At 38.5% G+C, this 18,818-nt stretch overlaps 1 protein-coding gene across 1 annotated transcript in view; it reads left to right on the top strand.

Annotated features, from left to right (window-relative positions):
* The first annotated feature begins 1,388 nt into the window (after positions 1-1,388).
* Positions 1,389-18,818, top strand: part of NECAB1 (N-terminal EF-hand calcium binding protein 1) — a 120,805-nt gene continuing 103,375 nt past the window's right edge. The window contains exons 1-2 of the mRNA XM_004679741.2: positions 1,389-1,635; positions 8,842-8,866. Of these exons, the coding sequence (XP_004679798.1) occupies positions 1,537-1,635; positions 8,842-8,866 (124 nt within the window). The 5' untranslated portion in view covers positions 1,389-1,536. The remainder of the gene's footprint in view (positions 1,636-8,841; positions 8,867-18,818) is intronic.

The raw sequence follows: 18,818 nt of genomic DNA, 5'->3' as shown, positions 1-18,818 counted from the left end.
TGCTTCAAAGCATTTGTATATTAATGAAACGTATGGGGAGAGGGGCTTAGATTCTTGGGTCTCATATTTTGTCATTTCAACTTAGCCTCCAGTGGAGACTGGGATTTTGTATGTTTACAGAGATTCCCAGTAGACTGCTTCTCAGCACAGACTTCAGGGGCTTTCCTGGAACCATGTCTGCTCATGCTCCTCCATTGGCTGGAATGTCTTTTCCTTCTATTTCTATCCATTGGAGTATCAACCAGTTTTATGCATTGCAAATACTGCCTCTTTTTAAGCTTTTCACCGTCCTGCATTCAGGTTGATCATGTGGCCAACAGGATAAACATGTTCTCTTTCATGGGTAGGTCAAAATGGAAATCTGAAAGCACCCATCAGTTCTCAGAGTTAAAATCTTGCTGGGCTAAGGTACTATTTCTTTTGTTTCCTCTTATTCTGACATAATTCAACTTTGTAAACCACACAGCAATTGGCACGTACCTTGCACGTCTTAAATGCCCAGTAAACAGTGATGTGACTCGTGAGATTGATGCTTTTGCAGCCTTCCCTGGGGTAGTCAACGATTGAATAGATTACCCTACTTTCAACACTTAAGCACAGGTAGATAACCATTTGTTACAACTGCAGTTTGGAAAGACTTCTCTTGAACATTATTACCTGACAATATTTTCCATGATGCTTTTGATGGTTAGTCTACGCAAAGGTGCCTGCACTACCTGTGTTGCGGCACTGCCACCTTTAAATACCAGAACGCTTTAAAGTAAGCATCATCCTCTGCCCATTTTCCTGTTGAGGAAAACTGAGGCTTAAATACATAGCAACTTATTAGATCAGAAGATAACAATATTTTAAGATTGATTTCTAACCCAGGCCTCAAAGATTCCAAAACGGAATCATTTAACCTCTGTGCTAAACCAAGCGCTCATTACTGTGAGAGGTTTTCTTGAACCCACTCAACTTTTTGGCAGAAGCAGACAGGTCTGTTGGACAAAAAACAAATTTGCCAAAAACTCTTCAAATTCTTCTGAATTTGTGGTTTCCTTCACATGGGGCGAGTTGTGGGCATCCTTCCTTTGAACTTTGGCTACTGCTGACAAATGCTCTTCCATCTGTTGTCCCTCTCTGTGTACCTCCTCTTGTAAACCTCAGCGCGATTTGGAATGGGTCATCTCCACTTGCTTTGGTCAAAAAGGGTGAGGAGTGGGGCGGGGTATGGGGGGCCGCAGCGGGGAGTATGTGAGTCCACACCCCTTCGAGTTGACTCGTTGCTAAGTGCAAGGATGAGCCTGATCCAGATCCAGGCGCTGTCTGCAGAGGAAAGGGGGGAGGCGCGAGTTTGAACGCGTGGGAGCGCGGAGGCCGGAGACTGGGAGCGAGGCTAGCGAGCAGGAGAGTGAGAGGGAGGGCGCGGAGCAGCGCTGGGCTTCTAGACCGCTGCACTGGGCTAGCAGCGTGGAGAGCAGCGGTGCGGCCGCGCCCTGGCTGAGCCTGTGCGGCTGCCTGCCCAGCTCCAACCGCCGATCCGGCCCCCTGAGGATGGAGGATTCCCAGGAGACATCGCCTTCCTCCACCAACTCCTCAGAGGAGCTCAGCTCTGCCCTGCAGCTGTCCAAGGGCATGTCTATCTTCCTCGACGTAAGTACTGAGGGAAAGAGTTAGGTGGGGAGGAGGGAGAGCTACCTATGTGCTGAACAGCCAGCGGGGTTTTGCGCTGGGGTTTTGCCTAGGGAACCCTGGCGAGCACTATCCCTACCTCACTCCTCTCTCCCCCTGAAAACCACCGAGGCAAATGCTAGGGAGAGGACCAGCACTCCACTTGTAAAAAGGACTGTTTCCCTCTAAAGAATCCGAAAAGTTCTATTTCCCCAAAACCTTGGGTTTCCAGAGAGAATAGATTTGTAAATACAGCAGTCTTCGCTTGAGGAAATAGGTTTTCTGAAAGGGGGCGAAGGGAGGGCGGGCATTGTCCCAACTCATGGGAATGTGCCTATTGCAGCCGGGACCTCACTGAGCCTGAGGGGAAACCCGGCAGGGTTTGCGGTCTCTGTGCAGACGGCGCCCTGAGCCTCCACAAAAAACAAATTACTTTAAAATCACTCTTGCTTTTTTTTTTTTTTTTTTACAGTGGTCACCTAGTGCTCGTTCATGATGATTCTTTTTCACAGCCCTCTCCCGTCTTTCTGTTTTTCTTTCCTGTTATTCTCCCTTGTACCCCTGCAAGTTGTAATTACTATGATTATCTTCCTCAGTTTTAGCTCTTGGCTGTCCTGCGGTCCTTTCCTTGGCTCAGATACAGACTCCTTTCTCCTTTTCTCTGATAGGAAGATCAACCCTTCTTTTCCTCTCTCTGTATTTTTCTGTCTTCATGCTGTGATTTTGGTCTGGTTTTGTTTTAATTCTCAATTTTGCTTTAGCCTCCTTTTCCTCTGTTCCTGTTCTCTCATTTTTCACCCTGTTGCCTATTCATTTCTCTGTCTTTAGGTTTCCTTTTATCTGAACCCTCACTTGGCCTGCTGGGCTCTTGACTTTTGGTCGTCATATTTACAATGTCCCCTGAGGTAGTTTCTGGGGACAGTTTTGGTCGCTGCTTTGTTGAGACCTGATGGCAAAAATGGACAGAGTGATTGAAGAGTGCTGTGTGCTGTTTCCTCTACCTTCCCTCCTTGGAGTTACCATTTCTTATTAAAATCAAGATAAGGGCACCAGAGGACAAATACAGTTATTTGTGGAGAGATGAAAATATGAGAAAATTCAATTAGAAGTATCATAATGGTGAGGCAGAGATAATGAAGAGAGGGGGAGGTAGCAAGGGGTCCTCCCGAGTTGGGGTTTATTAGCTGAATTTTTTTTAATTGGGAGTAAAACTCCTATCAATAATTAATTCCCTGGAGATATTGCCTTCCTCCATCTAGATCCAAAGATATGGTTCACACTCAAATGTGTCCCCTGACAGCCTTCTCGCCTGATCACTGTGTAGCTCTTGTAGATTCTGGTTGACAGAATCTTCCCATAGAAACAGAGGTATCTGATCCCCTTGCCTTTACTCAGTAGACCTAACTACGTTATTCAGGAACCCTTGTTCAGAATGGCTTGGTCATTTAGATAGTGTTGTTGGTGCTAATGGTTGAACTGGCTGGTGATATTCCTTTTATGTCCTGCCACTTAGGGCCAAAAATCCCTTCAGGGACTTCACAACTAAACAGGAAGGAAAGAGAAGGTGCCATAGCATTCTTGAGAAGAAAATCTTCAGGGACAGAGAGATCAGGGCCCTTGATAATCACGTCAGTTATGTAGTTGATAGCTAAGCTGCCACAAGTTTGATTCAGAGAAGGCAAGAGGGTCCTCCAGTCATTCTGACCTGATCTTCACTGCGCCTCCCAAGTATATCAAGTGCTTCCTGTGATTTTTCTTTTTTTATATATAAAACAGCAAATCATGGGGATAATGTGGAGAGGAATGGATTGAAACTGTGTAAATGGGAAGTCATCCTCCCAGACACATACACCAACCTTGATCCAAGTGTTCAAACTGTCATTTAAAAACAAAAGAAAGTAAATTAAAATCTCATTTATTATTATATATGCATAACTGTTTCCAAGTCTTTCAATAAATACAATCAGATCCCTACCCTGACAAGACTTGTACTCTGTGAATAGGACACTCTTGCCTTCTTATATCTATTTCTAGAATTTATAAATAAAAATATGAAACTGATTTTATAAGAGGTGTTGACATGCTTGTTTGTCAGTAGAATGATAGTCTACAAAAACAAAAATTTGCTGCTGGATTTTGTCTCAGAAAATATTTTGTTTACACTTTGAGATATTTTGTAAAAATTCCACATTCTGGTGAACTATGTGACATGAAAAAGGATTTGTGACTTGGGGGGTTTTGAATTATTCATTTATGGATCATGTTACTTTAGCAAAAATAAAATGTGAAATATAAATACATAGTTTTATTTGATTAGTTTTAATGTATTCTAGTAGCACTGCTAAGAAAGATTGTTTTTTGAATTCTGTTCAGCTTTTAATAAATAGGTGATAGATATTTCCTATTCCAAAGAGGAACAGAAATAAAATCAATTAAAGTCTTCTGTATCACAGAGACTAATTTCCAGATATGAAAATAACCCTTTGATTTCCAGTGTTTATATTTCAACTAACATAGGAATAATCAATCTTCTAAGAAGTTTTTTAAATTGCTTTTGAGGATACTGTTAATGACATGGCCTGATATACCTAGCTGATGAGGGACTAATCATAGATCAGAACAGCAGGGAGAGATTTGCTACAACTGTTAACATTTGCTTTATGGTCCTTTTCTCCAAGTCAGCAATAATAATGTGCATGATAGTTAATTCTAAAGGTTGCTGTGAAATAAGAACTCATAGGGTCGACACCTGAGTGGGGGGTAAGGAAATGACCTATATCAGTTTGCACTGTTGATAACTGGGTGATCCATGTTGAATGCATAAATAACAGTAGCCAAATTCACACTCTAATGTAGGAAATATTTCTGTATAAATCTGCTTTATTTTATGCTATGATTATCTTTCAAAAATGTGGCAGAATTAAATGTCAATTCATCCTAAATACTCTTGCATATTTACAGGGGGTTGGGGAGCTTAGAAAACCTAGCACTGGTACCAAGGCATGCCCCACACTGAGGGGGTGCAGTGCCTTTGCTCAGGGCACCTCCCCGCCACAGAAGGGGCTCGGCACAGTGGGACACACCTGGGAAAGACTGGAAGGGTGACAATTACGTTTCTTCTGCAGTGTCTTATGTTCCCACAGGTTAGTACATTCCAGATAAGGGAGAATAAACTCTAGTCTAGAATATTAGTTCATATAATGTGAGCACTCTTTTGAGTCACATTAATCAGCCTTGCCACTATGCAAAGAGAAAAGAATAAACCTTCAACTCATTCCCAAGGCAACAAAAGTCCGGGATGAGGTTAGAAGCAATTTCACCCATTTGATGCCACTGTCTTCTTCCAAGTGATTTCTCTATTTTTTAACTGGAAGGAAATGTAAAGCAGAAATTGGACCCAGAAAGTTGTGAAGGAAAGAGATGATTTACCAACCACAAACACTCCTAACAACAGATACCAAACCTGCCCAGCCAGGGACTTCCTGAAGATGAATAATTGTTTTTCAGATACTTAATTCTAAAACATTATACATCTATATGAGAACAGAGATGTAGGACTGAGAGAGCACAAACAACTCTTCAGGAACAATGGTTCTGTGACTGAATTCTGTCACAACTGCACACCTCCTATATCACCTAGTAGGCACTTGAGAGAGATTAATCAACATGTACAGTTGATTGTTGAGAATGGCAATGAACCCCATCATTATCTACCCCAATTGACAAAACAAACCTCACTCTACTAGTTTCTGGAACTACCAAAAATAAGACAATCTTTGCTTTACTGTGTTCATACATTAAAAATTATTTTCTAGCACTATGCTTACATGATGCAAAGTATATGTGCTGTTTATTTCTCTACCCATCCTTCTGTGCCCACTTCCCTGCACCCCATTTCATGGTGTTGAGTGCCTTAGTAGCAGAACTACCTCCTGGATATGCAGGTCCGCACACTAAGATCCCCTATATTCCCTCCTGAACAGTACTCCAGTTTCCAGACCCAACACCCCTGTCTTGTACCCCCGAGTCTACTCTGGCACTTACCGGATCTCTGGGTCTCCAATATTTTTTAAGATTTATTGCTATATTTTTATGCATACAAGAACTGGGATGTAGGGCAGAGATGCAGGGGGTGAAAGGATTCACCAGAGATAGAGTGGGGAACAGAACAGGCAGATGTACTGAAATACATTCTTGAGGGAAGCAGCTGGAGAGACAGGAGAGGTCTGCTGCACCATGGTCACCTCCCTGGCTGGGGATCAAATTCATGCTGCAATGGCTGGTGATAACTTGATAGCGCTGAGACTTTAATCCTTGCACCACCAGGGAGTCCCTTTTGGTCTCTAATTTTTAACCTGAGCATGGGGGGAGGTACTTAGCAAATATTTGTTTAGTGAATGGTGATTGTGACATTGTTTTATTTCTCCAAGATAGCATTTATATTTAACAACTACTTCCAGTAACTTCCAGTGAGAAATGAAAAATTTCAGTTAAGCCCCTTCAAAGATTATCTTTTTGAGAAAAGATTTGAAAAACCTCAAAATTATTGCAAAACATGTGCCATCCACACTAAATTTTAATGCTTAATCTATTTACTATATATCTTGTGAGGGCAACCAGTAAGATTTTTTGACCCAAATTGCTCTGGCAGTGAACATAATGAAGTCAGTTGTTATCTACAGTACATTTTTTATTAGTCTGAGATCAAAAGCAAAATTTGCATCATAGATAGCTCTATGATGGTATTTAATTCCAAAGAGTTGCCTTCCTAACAAAACCTCTGTCTTAAATCCATCTCTAAGAGGCTGAATGTTATTTAAGTTTGCTCTTTGTGAAGTGAAATGACAAAAGTCCTGGGTCCAAGTCTCTGGTGTGTAGTTATTCCTATTCTGGTCACTTCAAACTCATACGGACACAGTGGAGCTTGAAATAGAAGCTTGGAACACATCAAAGCTAAGAAATATGCTCCCTGACTCTCAGCAAGTGTTTCTCAGTCAGAGAAGATGGTTACAATGGAGAGATAGATACCTCAAACCCCTATCAGAAATTAACTCTGTGTTATAAAAAGAATTTGTGTCTCATTATGCTTTTAGCATAGAAGCTCTTACTATTGAAAACTGTTGTACTTTAAGAATTAAATAAATTTGGCTTAAAAAAATTGACTTATGTATGCAAATCAGGGCATACATATCTAACATTGAAAATTTTTAATGGGTGACACTTTTAGTAATAATATTAGCATTTTTTGATAAAACTCATTGTAATAATAATTAGATCCATCTGTTATTCATATCTATAGAGGGAACAGAAAGAAAGGAAGATAATGGTTCTATAGCAGAAACCAAAGGCAGGCAGTTTGGTAATTAAAAACTCTTGCTCATGTTTTAAGCTGGCCGAGAAGTGATGACCTAAATTTTAAGAGTAGCTGTGGTCTTACCCACCAATGCATATTGCTAAGGAATAATGATCCTGAAGTGCCTCTTCCCCCAGATTGAATGTTGTCTTTGCGATATTGCACAGGGATGTTTCTTTGGTGCTATATATAACATAACTGTATATTATAGTATCCAGATTTGTTTTTCCCTTAGTACGGACTCATTGCATATTTGTATAGTAACAGGAAAAATAAAACTCCAAACTATCTTAAATTTAAATAAATAACAAATCATCTGTTCCTGAAATAAGAAGCAGAGATCATCTTGTCAACATCACTTATTCAGGGGCTTCCAGAGTCATCAGGATCCAGTTTTTCTCAGTTGCTGGGACGCTGCTAGTTTTTTACAGGTTGATAAGGTGTTCATTTTCTGGGCTGTTATAACAAATAATGGTACCAAGAGTGGTTTGTACAACAAATCTTTATGCTCTCAGTTGTGGTAGGTCGGGGTAAAAAAGGTATGGCCTGGAGCATGCTCCCCTTGGAGACTCTGGGGAGAGTCCGACCCATGCCTCTCTCCTAATCTCAAATGGCACCTGTCAGTCCTCAATGTTTCTTGGATTGCAGCTCCCTCACTCTAGTGTCTGCCCACATAGCACTTTCTAATCTTGCCTCTATCAGAACTCTCTCCTGATAAATCACTGGTCCTTGGATTTAGGGCCCAGCCCCAGTAAGCCCTCATTTTAAATGAATACATCAATAAAGGTCCAATTTCTAAACAGGGTCCCTTTTACAATTCTGGTGGTTAGAACTTTGGTACAGTTTAACCCATGACATATATGATAATAAAAATGTAGACAGCAGCACCTGGCCTGTATCTTAGCAAGGTCAAAGTCAGCAGATGAGAAAGCATGTCTCTCTTGATAAGTCAAGCAAGCATGACCTGTCGTCACTGGCCTTACTGTGCTCATGATTAAGCAGGCACTGTGGTGGGAAGCATGTGACGCCCAGATGGCCACACCAACTTACTCCAACCCGGGGGTGTATGGGCCAAGAGTGGGGGCAGGTTTTATTCCCCAGGAGAAAATGGGATTCCTTCCCAAGGTTAAGAAGCTTAAGGTTAAGACAATTAAAACTAGGCCCCAAATAATATAGTCAATGCATAGAACCAAAGTAAGATATAGTACAGGCTCATGAGTGCCTAGTTGTAACAATTTATTTTTCCTGTTGTTTCTCTTTTTTTCCCAGTTTTAATGAGATATGAATACTTAAATTGTACAAATTTAAATGAAAAGTTGGTGAGTTGTTACACATGTATATATTTATTAGACCATTATGATTATCAGATGATAAATAGTCAACCCCCAAAAGTTTCCTTATGTTTCCTTCTAAATCCAGCACTCCTTAACCTGCTTATAACTAAGCAGTCCTTAATCTGCTCTTGGTGACCTATAGATACGTTGCATTTTCTAGAATTTTAAATAAATGGATCATAGGTATTATAGTGTATCCAGTCTTTTTATTCAACATAATTACTTTGAATTCCATCTAAGATAATGGGTGCAGCAAGAGCTCATTCCTTTTTCCTCCCCAGTAATATTCCATTATATGCAAATTACCCATTTGTATATTCACTTGTTAATGGACATTTGGGTTGTTTTCAGTTCTTAATTATTGTAAAGAAATATCACAAATTGGATGATATTTACTTACAATTGGAATTTCTTTTATTTAATAAAGGGTGAGTAATTTATGAATATAATGTTCACTGTGATGCTAATAAAAATGGTGATAAAATTTTCCTTTTTTTCCAGATACTGAGGAGAGCAGACAAAAATGGTAAGACCAAAAATCAACAGTTTCTGTTTATTCATCTCTTACCTTTTAAGTCACTTTCACAAGAATAATGTGGAAGGAAGAGGGGAACCCAAAAAGTTGACACATAAAATGTCAACTTTTTGTGCAAGTAAGAGTTTTAGTCAATTTTACAGCACCAGGAATTAAAAGAAGTAAATTGTGCCAAATGCTGGACCAAGTCTGGGCTTTGAACCTATTTCTGGTTGAAACCATGGTCTGGCCTCACCACAGTGACCTTCAAAAAGATCATGGGAGCTACTCCTGCATACTGTGATGGTTATCTGGATGCATGCATTCCTCAATTATCCATATTTATGGCTCCTGATCTTACCTTTGCACAATGATCACTTATTGAGAGAGCGGTTTGGAGTAACTGAAGAAAAAAAATGTTCAGTCAAAAGAACTACAGTTTAAATGATGCTTGCAGAAAGTTCAGTTATAAGCTGTCACGAGCAATATATTTTAACTTCTTTACTCATCTACAAATTTTGTTCTGTAGAATACCAAATCAGAGCTTATTGAATTTATTTTGCTGCTATACTCTTAGTACACAATACAGCTATATTCTTAACAAACTTAGGCTACAAAAATTTCCTTTTCTTGAAATCCAATTTCTTATCTAGGAGTACCAGCAGAGTTCAGATCTGTCAGTTTAAGAACATGTCATAGTCTAGTTAACCATGAAGCAACAAGATCAAGAAAAGCTTAACTGGCACTGTACATTATTCCACATAACAGAAAATAAGTCAGTCTAAGGAGCAATAAAATAGTGTCCCAAATCCTGATAATATTGAACTGTGCCATGTCTAGCAAAATGTTTTCTTAATCTATGTTGCAATGACTGATGTCTTATCACTTTGGTGGGTTTCCTCCACCTCACTGAGCTGCTTGATTATTTTTTTAACACAGAAGACAAGATGTGATCATCTTGTCTCCTTGCCCCACACAACAGCTATCTGCTACCGGGTGTAGGCACGATTGAGTGGCCCATGTCTCTGTGCTACCTGCCTGACATTTCAGGTTAACTAGTTCTCTCCACTACACCTTCCTTTTCTTGGGTTCCAAGGCTGTGATTGAGACTCACTGGTACGTTTGTAACAATCAATATTCTTTCCACCAAAACTTACCTCTTTGGCAGCCCACTATTAAAACAAACAGGCATAAAAATGATCTGAAAAAGCAGCCTAATTGAATGGATATTATGATGACCTCACATAGTATGGGTCATTGGTACCAGCAGCCAACATGGCCTTGTGTAGTCCCATATTTCCTCAGAGGCCTCCTCCCCACATGCAATGGCTCCCTGTTCCTTTCTTCCTGTTCTTAATGCCCCACCCTAGTGAGCTGTCAAAGCTGCCTGCCCCTGTGCACTTACTCCCAGAGTCTTCATTAGGTACCCTCCGAAGCACTCATGAATCTCCCACTGCAACAGTGCATTGACCTCCATCTGCTCTTAGCTTCTCACATAGCCTGAGGACTCTCATGTATTGCTTACTTCCTGCCCCAAAGGGCCTTATTAAGAAAGTCTTCTTCAACTCCTCATGCCAGGTTCCTACCCTCTCTTGGCTGTCCACATTTGGGCATGTATTGATTACTGCCCTGTGGAGTGAGCACTGCAGTTGCTTCGTAGGGATTCTACTTTTCCAAGTCAAACACAACTTGCTAGAGCAAAGAACTTGTCCTGAGATATTCCTGCCAGTCACCCTCAGACACTCAATATGTGATCATTTAATGAATGAATAATGATTAAGGACATTCCACTCCCCCCCCCGCTGCCTCCCCCCCCCACCTGCCTTGCATCCTGCTTGGCTCTTCTCCCTTATTCTGAGTGTGATATGAGAGGAGACCAAAATGTGACATGTTTGGATTTAAATCACTGCAGGCGGGGCCTCCCTTGTGGCATAGGGGTTAAATCTTAGTGCTATCACCTCTATGACCGAGTTTGACCCCAACCAAGCCAGAGAGCTAACTCATAGTGCAGCAGACCTCTCCTGGCTTGTCTGCTGCTCTCCTCAGCAGTGTATTTCAGTAAGCCTGCCTCTTCTGTTTCTCACTTTCTCTCTAATGAGCCCTTTCATGCCCCATACCTCTGGCCTACATGCTAGTTCTTTAAAAATCATTCTTTAAAGTCACTACTAGGCTACCTAGTAGCTTTATGACTTTTGTTAGAGTGTGTTACACTCTGTATCCTCAGCTTCCTTACTGATAAAATGGAGATAACATTTGCCAATGTCATGCGTTCCTATGAATATTAAATAGGATAATACATGTCAAGTTCCTAAGGCAGTGCCTGGCACATAGTAACAACTTATATATGCTCATATTTTGCTATTATGATGACTAATGTTATCGCTATTATTATTATTAAAAGCTTGAGATCTCTTTGTGCCAGAGGCCTTCACTTTCAAACACATGGTGACATTCCAGCCCTATCTATTTCAGTGGAGTTCAGTGAGAAATAAAAAGACTATTTACCATATATGCAGAATTGAAAAAGGGAAAAAGGATACTGGATAATCTATGCAAATTAGAAGCTATCAACATAAAAAACCATCTTTCTGTACCATGTGTTCATCACATTCTGTATTTGCAAATAAACAGCTGCTACATTACTTGATCTCTGGGTAACAGACCTTTATATGGTAGAATCCCTTGTGGGCTGCATAATTGGTGGTAGAATAACAAAGGGAAGTAGAGGAGAGTAGCAGTATGATAGCCTCAAAGTACAGATTTAGCAGATCTATCTGCTGGAGAAAGAGAAAAACATACATGATTAGTAAAAAGCTATAATGGTGTCTTGGAGAGATTTTTAGTTTTTATTATTGTTTTTGTGTCATAGACTAGAATCCTGTATAGAGAGATTTCAATATACCTTGAGATGCGTGTGCTTTGACAGAAAGAGCCCAGAATTAAGCCTAGAATGCCAAATTCCTAAGAAAACTTACATATATGCAGACTGCATGAAAATGAAAATGATACATTGATATTTGTGGAGTATGCAAAAATATTTTTTTTACCCTTAGAAATAGATTAAAAGGTTGATGGCAGTGACTACATTTCTTTTGTTTCCATCACTTGGTAAGACTCACTGCCATTCTTTTTTTTTTTTTTTTAAAGATTTATTTATTTATTCGTACAGAACTGGGGTACAGGCCAGAGATGCGGAGGGTGAGAGGATTCACCAGAGGCAGAGTAGGGAGCAGAACAGGAAGTTCGAGGACTAAGTACACTGCTGAAGGGAGCAGCGGGCAGGTCAGGAGAGGTCTGCCATGCCATGTGGTCACCTCCGGGGAAGGGGAGGGGTCGAACTCATGCTGAAGTGGCTTCTTTGTGCTGTGCTTTAACCCGATGTGCCACCAGGGAGGGCCCGACTCACTGCCATTCTTAATCAGCCAGAAGTAGGCTCTATCAGTGGCACTTTAGTTTCCAATGTAATGATGATCTCTTTAAGAGGTAATTGTCATTCTCAGTGGCCTTTAATTCACTGCAGCTGCCTGGAGATTGTAAACCTGTGTGAACAGAGACCATGCCTATTTTCATGGGCCATAGTAGTGAGTAAAATCCTGGTCCCAATGTCATAGGAGCTCAGTAAATATTTGTGAATCTGTAAGATATGTGTAACCAACCATTTGACCTTGATAACTAGAGAACCACGATTATATATCAGTTCATAAAGCTAAACATTGCTGTTGGTTTATCTGATGTTTATTAATTATTAGTATTAGCTAAATTTATTAGACCATATTTATGATTTAGTGCTTTATTTCCATCATTATGTAAAGTCTACAGAATAGACATTTTAGAATAGTGATAAGAACATAATTGTTAGTTCTATGACTTTGAAAAAGTTACTCAACTTATTCTTGTCTCAGTTACCTTGTTTGAAAAAGGATAATATTGTTTCTTGAATGAAGTTGCTTTGAGTATTAAATGAGATTATGCCTCTAAAACATATTCATGGTGTTACACATAATAGTAACTGCTCAATATCTTTAACTACTATTATTATTTTCCCATTGTTTTCAATGAAGTTCTAAGAGGTGAAATAGTTTTCTCAGGTCTAAGAGGCAGATCCAGGATTCTTGAATTCAGGTCTATTTGACTCCAAATTTGTGATCTTTTTACTTTATCATATATGTTTCGATATATGTATTTCAATATATATATATATATGTGTGTGTGTGTGTGTGTGTATACATATATATATATAAGAATAATTATAGTTATAGCCTGAATTTTCAAAGACCTTGAATATGATGATCTCATTTTCCAATATAGAAGTTTTATTGATTTCTTGTACTCGGTACTTCCTTGGTAATCTGAAAGGTCACGAATACACTTGAAAAACATAATCTTAGTATTAAAAAACAGTATAACAACTGTTGTATTTGTGTGTTTGGAAATATCTTGAAAATTATATAACTAATGTTAATAGATTTAGAGACCCTTCAATTTTTCCCAGTTTCTTTGATTCAGTTAACATGGGAAAATGACCTTAGGTAAAGAGGTAAAACAAATGGTCCATAAATGGGCATATTTTGCCTGAAGACAGGGAAGCTTAAAGACTTCAGTCCAGAAGTCTGTGATTCTGTGTGCCATGCATGTTGACAATGAGACTGCCCTTGATGTGCGCTACTTGGCCAAGCATCAGCGCACCCTACTGGGCTTCATAGCGCTTCTGCTCTTCCAATCAGAGATCCTAGCCCCAAATACAGATGAAAAGATTTAGAGTGGGGAAAGAAAGATTATTGGCCTAAGGCTAATTTTTATTTTATAATTTCTCACTATTTTCTCAAACTATTGAAACTGATAATCAGATAACTGAGTAGAATGCAATTAACTTCTCAGCCTTATAACTCATGCTTATTCTCAGGCATATGCAAACTGGAAAGCTCTTCATTTACGGATGGGGTTATACTGATATACCCATCATAAATTGAAACTACCACGAATCAAAAGTGTATTTAATACAGGTTTCCTATTAATGTGCATCAGAATTTAGCCCGGCTTACCTTAGACAATTTAGAATACTTGCTTTAGCTTACAGTTAGACAAGATCATCTAATGCAGTCTATTTTATAATAGTGTTCAATACCTCTTATAATTTATTACACTGAGAGTGAAATGTTTATATGGGTTTTTATAACGCATATACACAGATGAAAGTAGAGCATACCATGACATATAACTCTCAACCCTGGTGATTGAGTGACTGATTGGGAACTTTGGCTCTCTGCTGCTGCCCAGTATCATGGGTATTAAACCAGTATCACTAGTGTGGAAGATCAAAATCCACAATTCAAAGGATGGTTTCTACTGAATTGAGTGTCACTTATGTACGATGATAAGGTAAAAAAAAAAAAAAAGCTAAGCCATTGTTAATTCAGGGATTATCGGTACACATCTACTAGCTTGGAGTTGGTACAAAGTCTAGTAAAAGTGACTCATAAGAAAACCAAAAAACTTTATGCCCTATGGATGACCCCATTAGAAATGACTTATCAAGCAATGCAGTATGTGGGAGGATACAAATGCAAGTTCTGACTGTAATGACTTTTTCTTTTAAAAGACAAATTAAGGGCAAACACCTTTTCTATTTCTATAGTAATTTTTTTTCTTTTTTGCTAAATGTAAAGCAGCTTCATCCTTATAAATGTGCTGTTCTACATAAAATCAAAAACCATAAAAATTCTTATCTTTATTAGCAGGGCTTACCTGCTGTCACAGAAACAAATAAAATTTAGATTTAAATTACTAAGCCCATGACTTAGCTGTCCTGGCTGCTGAAGGCTCAGAAGTCAGACACTACCCAAGCACCAGATCCTGCAGCAGACATAGCAAACTCCTTGCCCCAAAGTGTGACTTCTACTGCAAATACTTTCTGTGACTCAGATTTATAGATTGACAGCCTGTCATTCCTTTCCCTCATGTTCCTACAACTCATTCACCTGAGAGTGCCTAAATAAACTCCTCTAGTGCGTGTAGATTCAGAAGGCATGTAGCATTGTGGTTAATCAAATAATTTTGCTGTCAGATAACTTGGGTTCAAATCAAATCAAATGATCTGGGCAAATTTCTTAACTTCCCTATCTATAAAATGGAGATAAAACAACACCTTTCTCACAGACTTGCTGAAAGATTAAATGAGAAAATACAAGCAAGCATGCACACAACATAATAGGCAGAGAATGGGATACAATTCAATTAAAGATTAAATTCTAGAGAAGGGGATAAATATGATATAGAAAATAATTATACATGTTAATGAATGCTGGGATATAAGTCCATATTAAGTAGTATATTTGGAGTATCTCTGATTCTTCCACTTCTCTCTTTAAAAATCCTTAACTTGCAACCTACCCATTGCCTATGGGACCAAACCCAGAGTCCTGAGTATGATATGACATGTCAGTACCCCCCCCACCCCCTGCCCCTACCCATTATCTCTGAAGGACACTGCTTCTAATTCTACCACCCCTGGGCGTCTGTACATGCACAGCTTCCTCAACTGGGTGTGGCCTTTGGCCATGGCTTCAGCTCATGTTTATTCTTCCTATAAAGCCTTTTCTGACTTTAGTTTGGCAGAGAAATAACCTAGGAGAGGCTAATTTGTAAACTAGTTTTGCCACATAAAAGCTGTTTAAATTTGGGCTATTAAACACTTAAGCTTGACTTATAGTTAATGTTGCGATAATTGAATGAATTCACACAATTAAAATACCTCACACATGACAAATACATACTACATATCAGTGCCTCTCCTGACTACCCACCATTAGTCTCCTCTAGTTTCCCACACGTATGTGTACTCATTATACTTAAAAGTTTGTGGGCGTGTTCCCCTACCCCACTTAGATTGTAAGCTCTTTGAGAGCAGGCCATACATGCTTGTAAGCCTAGTGATTGGGACGATGCTTGCTGCGTGATTGGAAATTCATAAACGTACAAAGTTGTGATGGCGCCATAGAAGGACTAATTTTACTTAGATTGTTAAGGAAGCCTCCTTCTGAGTTGCAATTTCTCCAGTTAAGTGTGGGTTAGTCTGGGAAAGGTAATTTTAAGTAAAGAGACTAGTGCAAAAGCACAGAACTTGAACATAATGCAGAGGAATTAGTTACAATTTCTGAATTTGTATATATCCTACATAAAATATACATAGTGGTATATTTTCTATACTGCCACATTCTTAATCCTGTTTGCCTGACTTTCGCCTCCAGCAGCAATGCTCATCTCAGGAACCAGCACCACCAGTCAGCAGTTGCCCCAACCAACAGTTTCAGAGGCTGCCATGATTCTTCTCTTTCCCTAGTAGGTCCATGTCTAATCCAGTAATCCAATAGCAGACCTGTTTGCTCAGCATTTAAAGAGATCTTCAACATCGAATTCCTTCTTTCTACTTCCAATTCTCACCGCAGATAAAGCTTTCATAATCTGGTAGCTGGGCTACTGCAAAACCCTCAAGTTAGAGTTATTGAAAGCTTTGATAAATCTACAGCAAAGGTGAGAGATAAGAAACTAAACTTGATGTTCTGGGGTGTAAAATTGCAAAGATCTGCTAATTAGTTGGAATTGTCTAATGAAAGAGAGATGAAGGTATTGAATGGCACATACTTATAGAAGGATAGTGGAGGTAGATTTCTAGCTTGGCTGGAGGTAACCAGGTGGGCATGAGATTGTTACATTCTTTATGTTGCGAGTGTTTTATATATTAAAAGTTTTATTTTTTTGTATTATCCAAGTCACTTTTAGTTATGAGAGCTTACTTCTGAATTTCTGTTATTTTTAAAAATTTATTATTTTCTTATATCATTTTTCATTTGTGTACAACATATGAGTTTTCATCTCGGTTATAGTTCCCGTGAAATCACCACCACCAATTCACCTGTGCACCATCACCATAGTCCCTTGTGTCCTCTCACTCCTATTTTTTCTTACTTCCCTGTTTCCTCTTGCAGAATGTCTCTGGTTTGTAGTTGCCTGTTGATCTTGACGAATATCTGTTCTTTTAATAGGTGACATTGCTTTTTCTTTAATAGTCTAAATCACAACTAAGTGTTCAAAAATGAGAAAATTAATAGATGACACATTTTAAGACAGGTGGCTATGATAGAATTGGTTCAGACTTCAAAAGAAAATATTATTACAGTAGTAATAATAGTAAGTAACTCTAACAAAAGATTACTATTTGCTAACTGCTATGCTAGGCATCAGTTTATTTAATCTTCATAATAATCTTACAAGGAAGATAATATCATTATCCTAATTTTATCAATGAGTAATCTGAGATGTAGGCAATTTGTGCAAGGACACAGAGCTAAGTAAAAAGAATTTATATCCAAAATTCTTCTCCAGTTCATAAGTCTTAGCTCTTGGCTCAGGACGCTTCATTTGTTATGGTTCATCCCTGTAGTAGCATTATGCTGTCAAAATTTAGAAATATCAGTCTTTTCACTTGAGCAATGCTAAGTGATTCAATGGGATTAAAAAAAAAGACATACATATATGGCATTATTTGGCTATGGTCTTATTTGAAGATGGCATGGTCTAATGGAGATTTGGAATAGAAAAGTACAGCTTTTACTTTTGGCCTTATCATTTGCTCATTCATTCATTCATTTTCCTAGTATTTTGTGGACACCCTTTATTAACTGAGCACAGTGCAAGGTGGTAAGCTTAGAAAGACAAAGTTTACAGAAACTTAAGTATATACTTACTAAGTTTGATCTTAGACAAATTAATTAACTTCTCTGAGCTTATTTCCTCATTTTTAAAATATAGATTATAAAACTAAATTGGCAACGTTATTGTGAAGAATAAGCAAGCTAAATATATATAAGAAATCCCAAATTTTTTTCTCAGTATATTGTGAATATTCAAAAACTGTCCATTCTCTCTGCCTTCATTAATTTTACATAGACTCTAAAGCTCCTGTGTGATTTCTTTGTGAATCAGTTATGTCAGGTTGATTGAAGACTGAGCCCTTACAATGTTTTATTTTACTAGGAAAAATTATATATGTGTATAACAAAAGGAACCACTCTTAAATTTCTGCACATAGATCTTTAGAATGCTTACTCCATCAACTCTAAATTCTTAGGGATGATCAGAGGTGGGAAAGAGATACTGATTAATGTCACTTGATAACTTAGCATCTTATTAATGAATGAGAACTAAGCACAGCAAATATTGAATAAAAATGTCATCAACAATTCAAGGGGTGTCACTAAGTGAAATGAGTGGTAAATATACTAATGTCTAAGAGTCCAGAAGAGAAAGAGTTCTCTGGATTTAGTAGGTAACCTAATGAAATAATTCTTCTTAAGTGAATCTCTAAAAATCAGTAAGAATTTGAGACAGCTTAAAAAAAATAAAGATTGTTGTTGATCAGGACCAGTCAATTCAAAGTGGCAGAAACTCAGATTAATTGAAGTAAACTTGGGAGGGTTTTGGCCTTTGTCACCACAATAATGAGGAAGGGGTGTTTCAAGCATAGCTTTATCTAAGGGAATCACTTTCTCTTTTTCTATCTCCCTCACTCCCTTTCTTCACTAAATTTTTATTTTCTTCTGATTGGTTTTACTTTCAGGCAAGCTTTCTTACCAGGAATAATAAGATAACATCTAGTTCAAATCAGAATAAAAAGAAAGCATCTCTTTTAATACTAAATTTAATAAAATTCCCATGTTTTTCTCTGATTGATCAATTAAGCATATGTCCATTCTCAAAGCAATTGCTGAAAGAGGTACTGAACTAACTTTTTAGGCTCTGGTTAGTTATACATAAAGCCTCCCCTCAGATACTTGTAAAGAGAACAGATGTTTTCAAGTAAAAATGAGTTTCTCTTATTTTTGCAAAATAAGATATAGACCAGGCAAGAATAACAGATAGTGCTAGTTTGGAAGATAAACTAGCTGGGAAAACAATGAGAATAAAA

The sequence above is a fragment of the Condylura cristata genome, unplaced genomic scaffold (assembly GCF_000260355.1).
Source record: "Condylura cristata isolate star-nosed mole 26May11 unplaced genomic scaffold, ConCri1.0 scaffold00009, whole genome shotgun sequence".
NCBI classification, from domain to species: domain Eukaryota; kingdom Metazoa; phylum Chordata; class Mammalia; order Eulipotyphla; family Talpidae; genus Condylura; species Condylura cristata.
The sequence above is the reverse complement of the archived record's forward strand: the minus strand, read 5'-3'. Positions and strand labels throughout refer to the sequence as shown.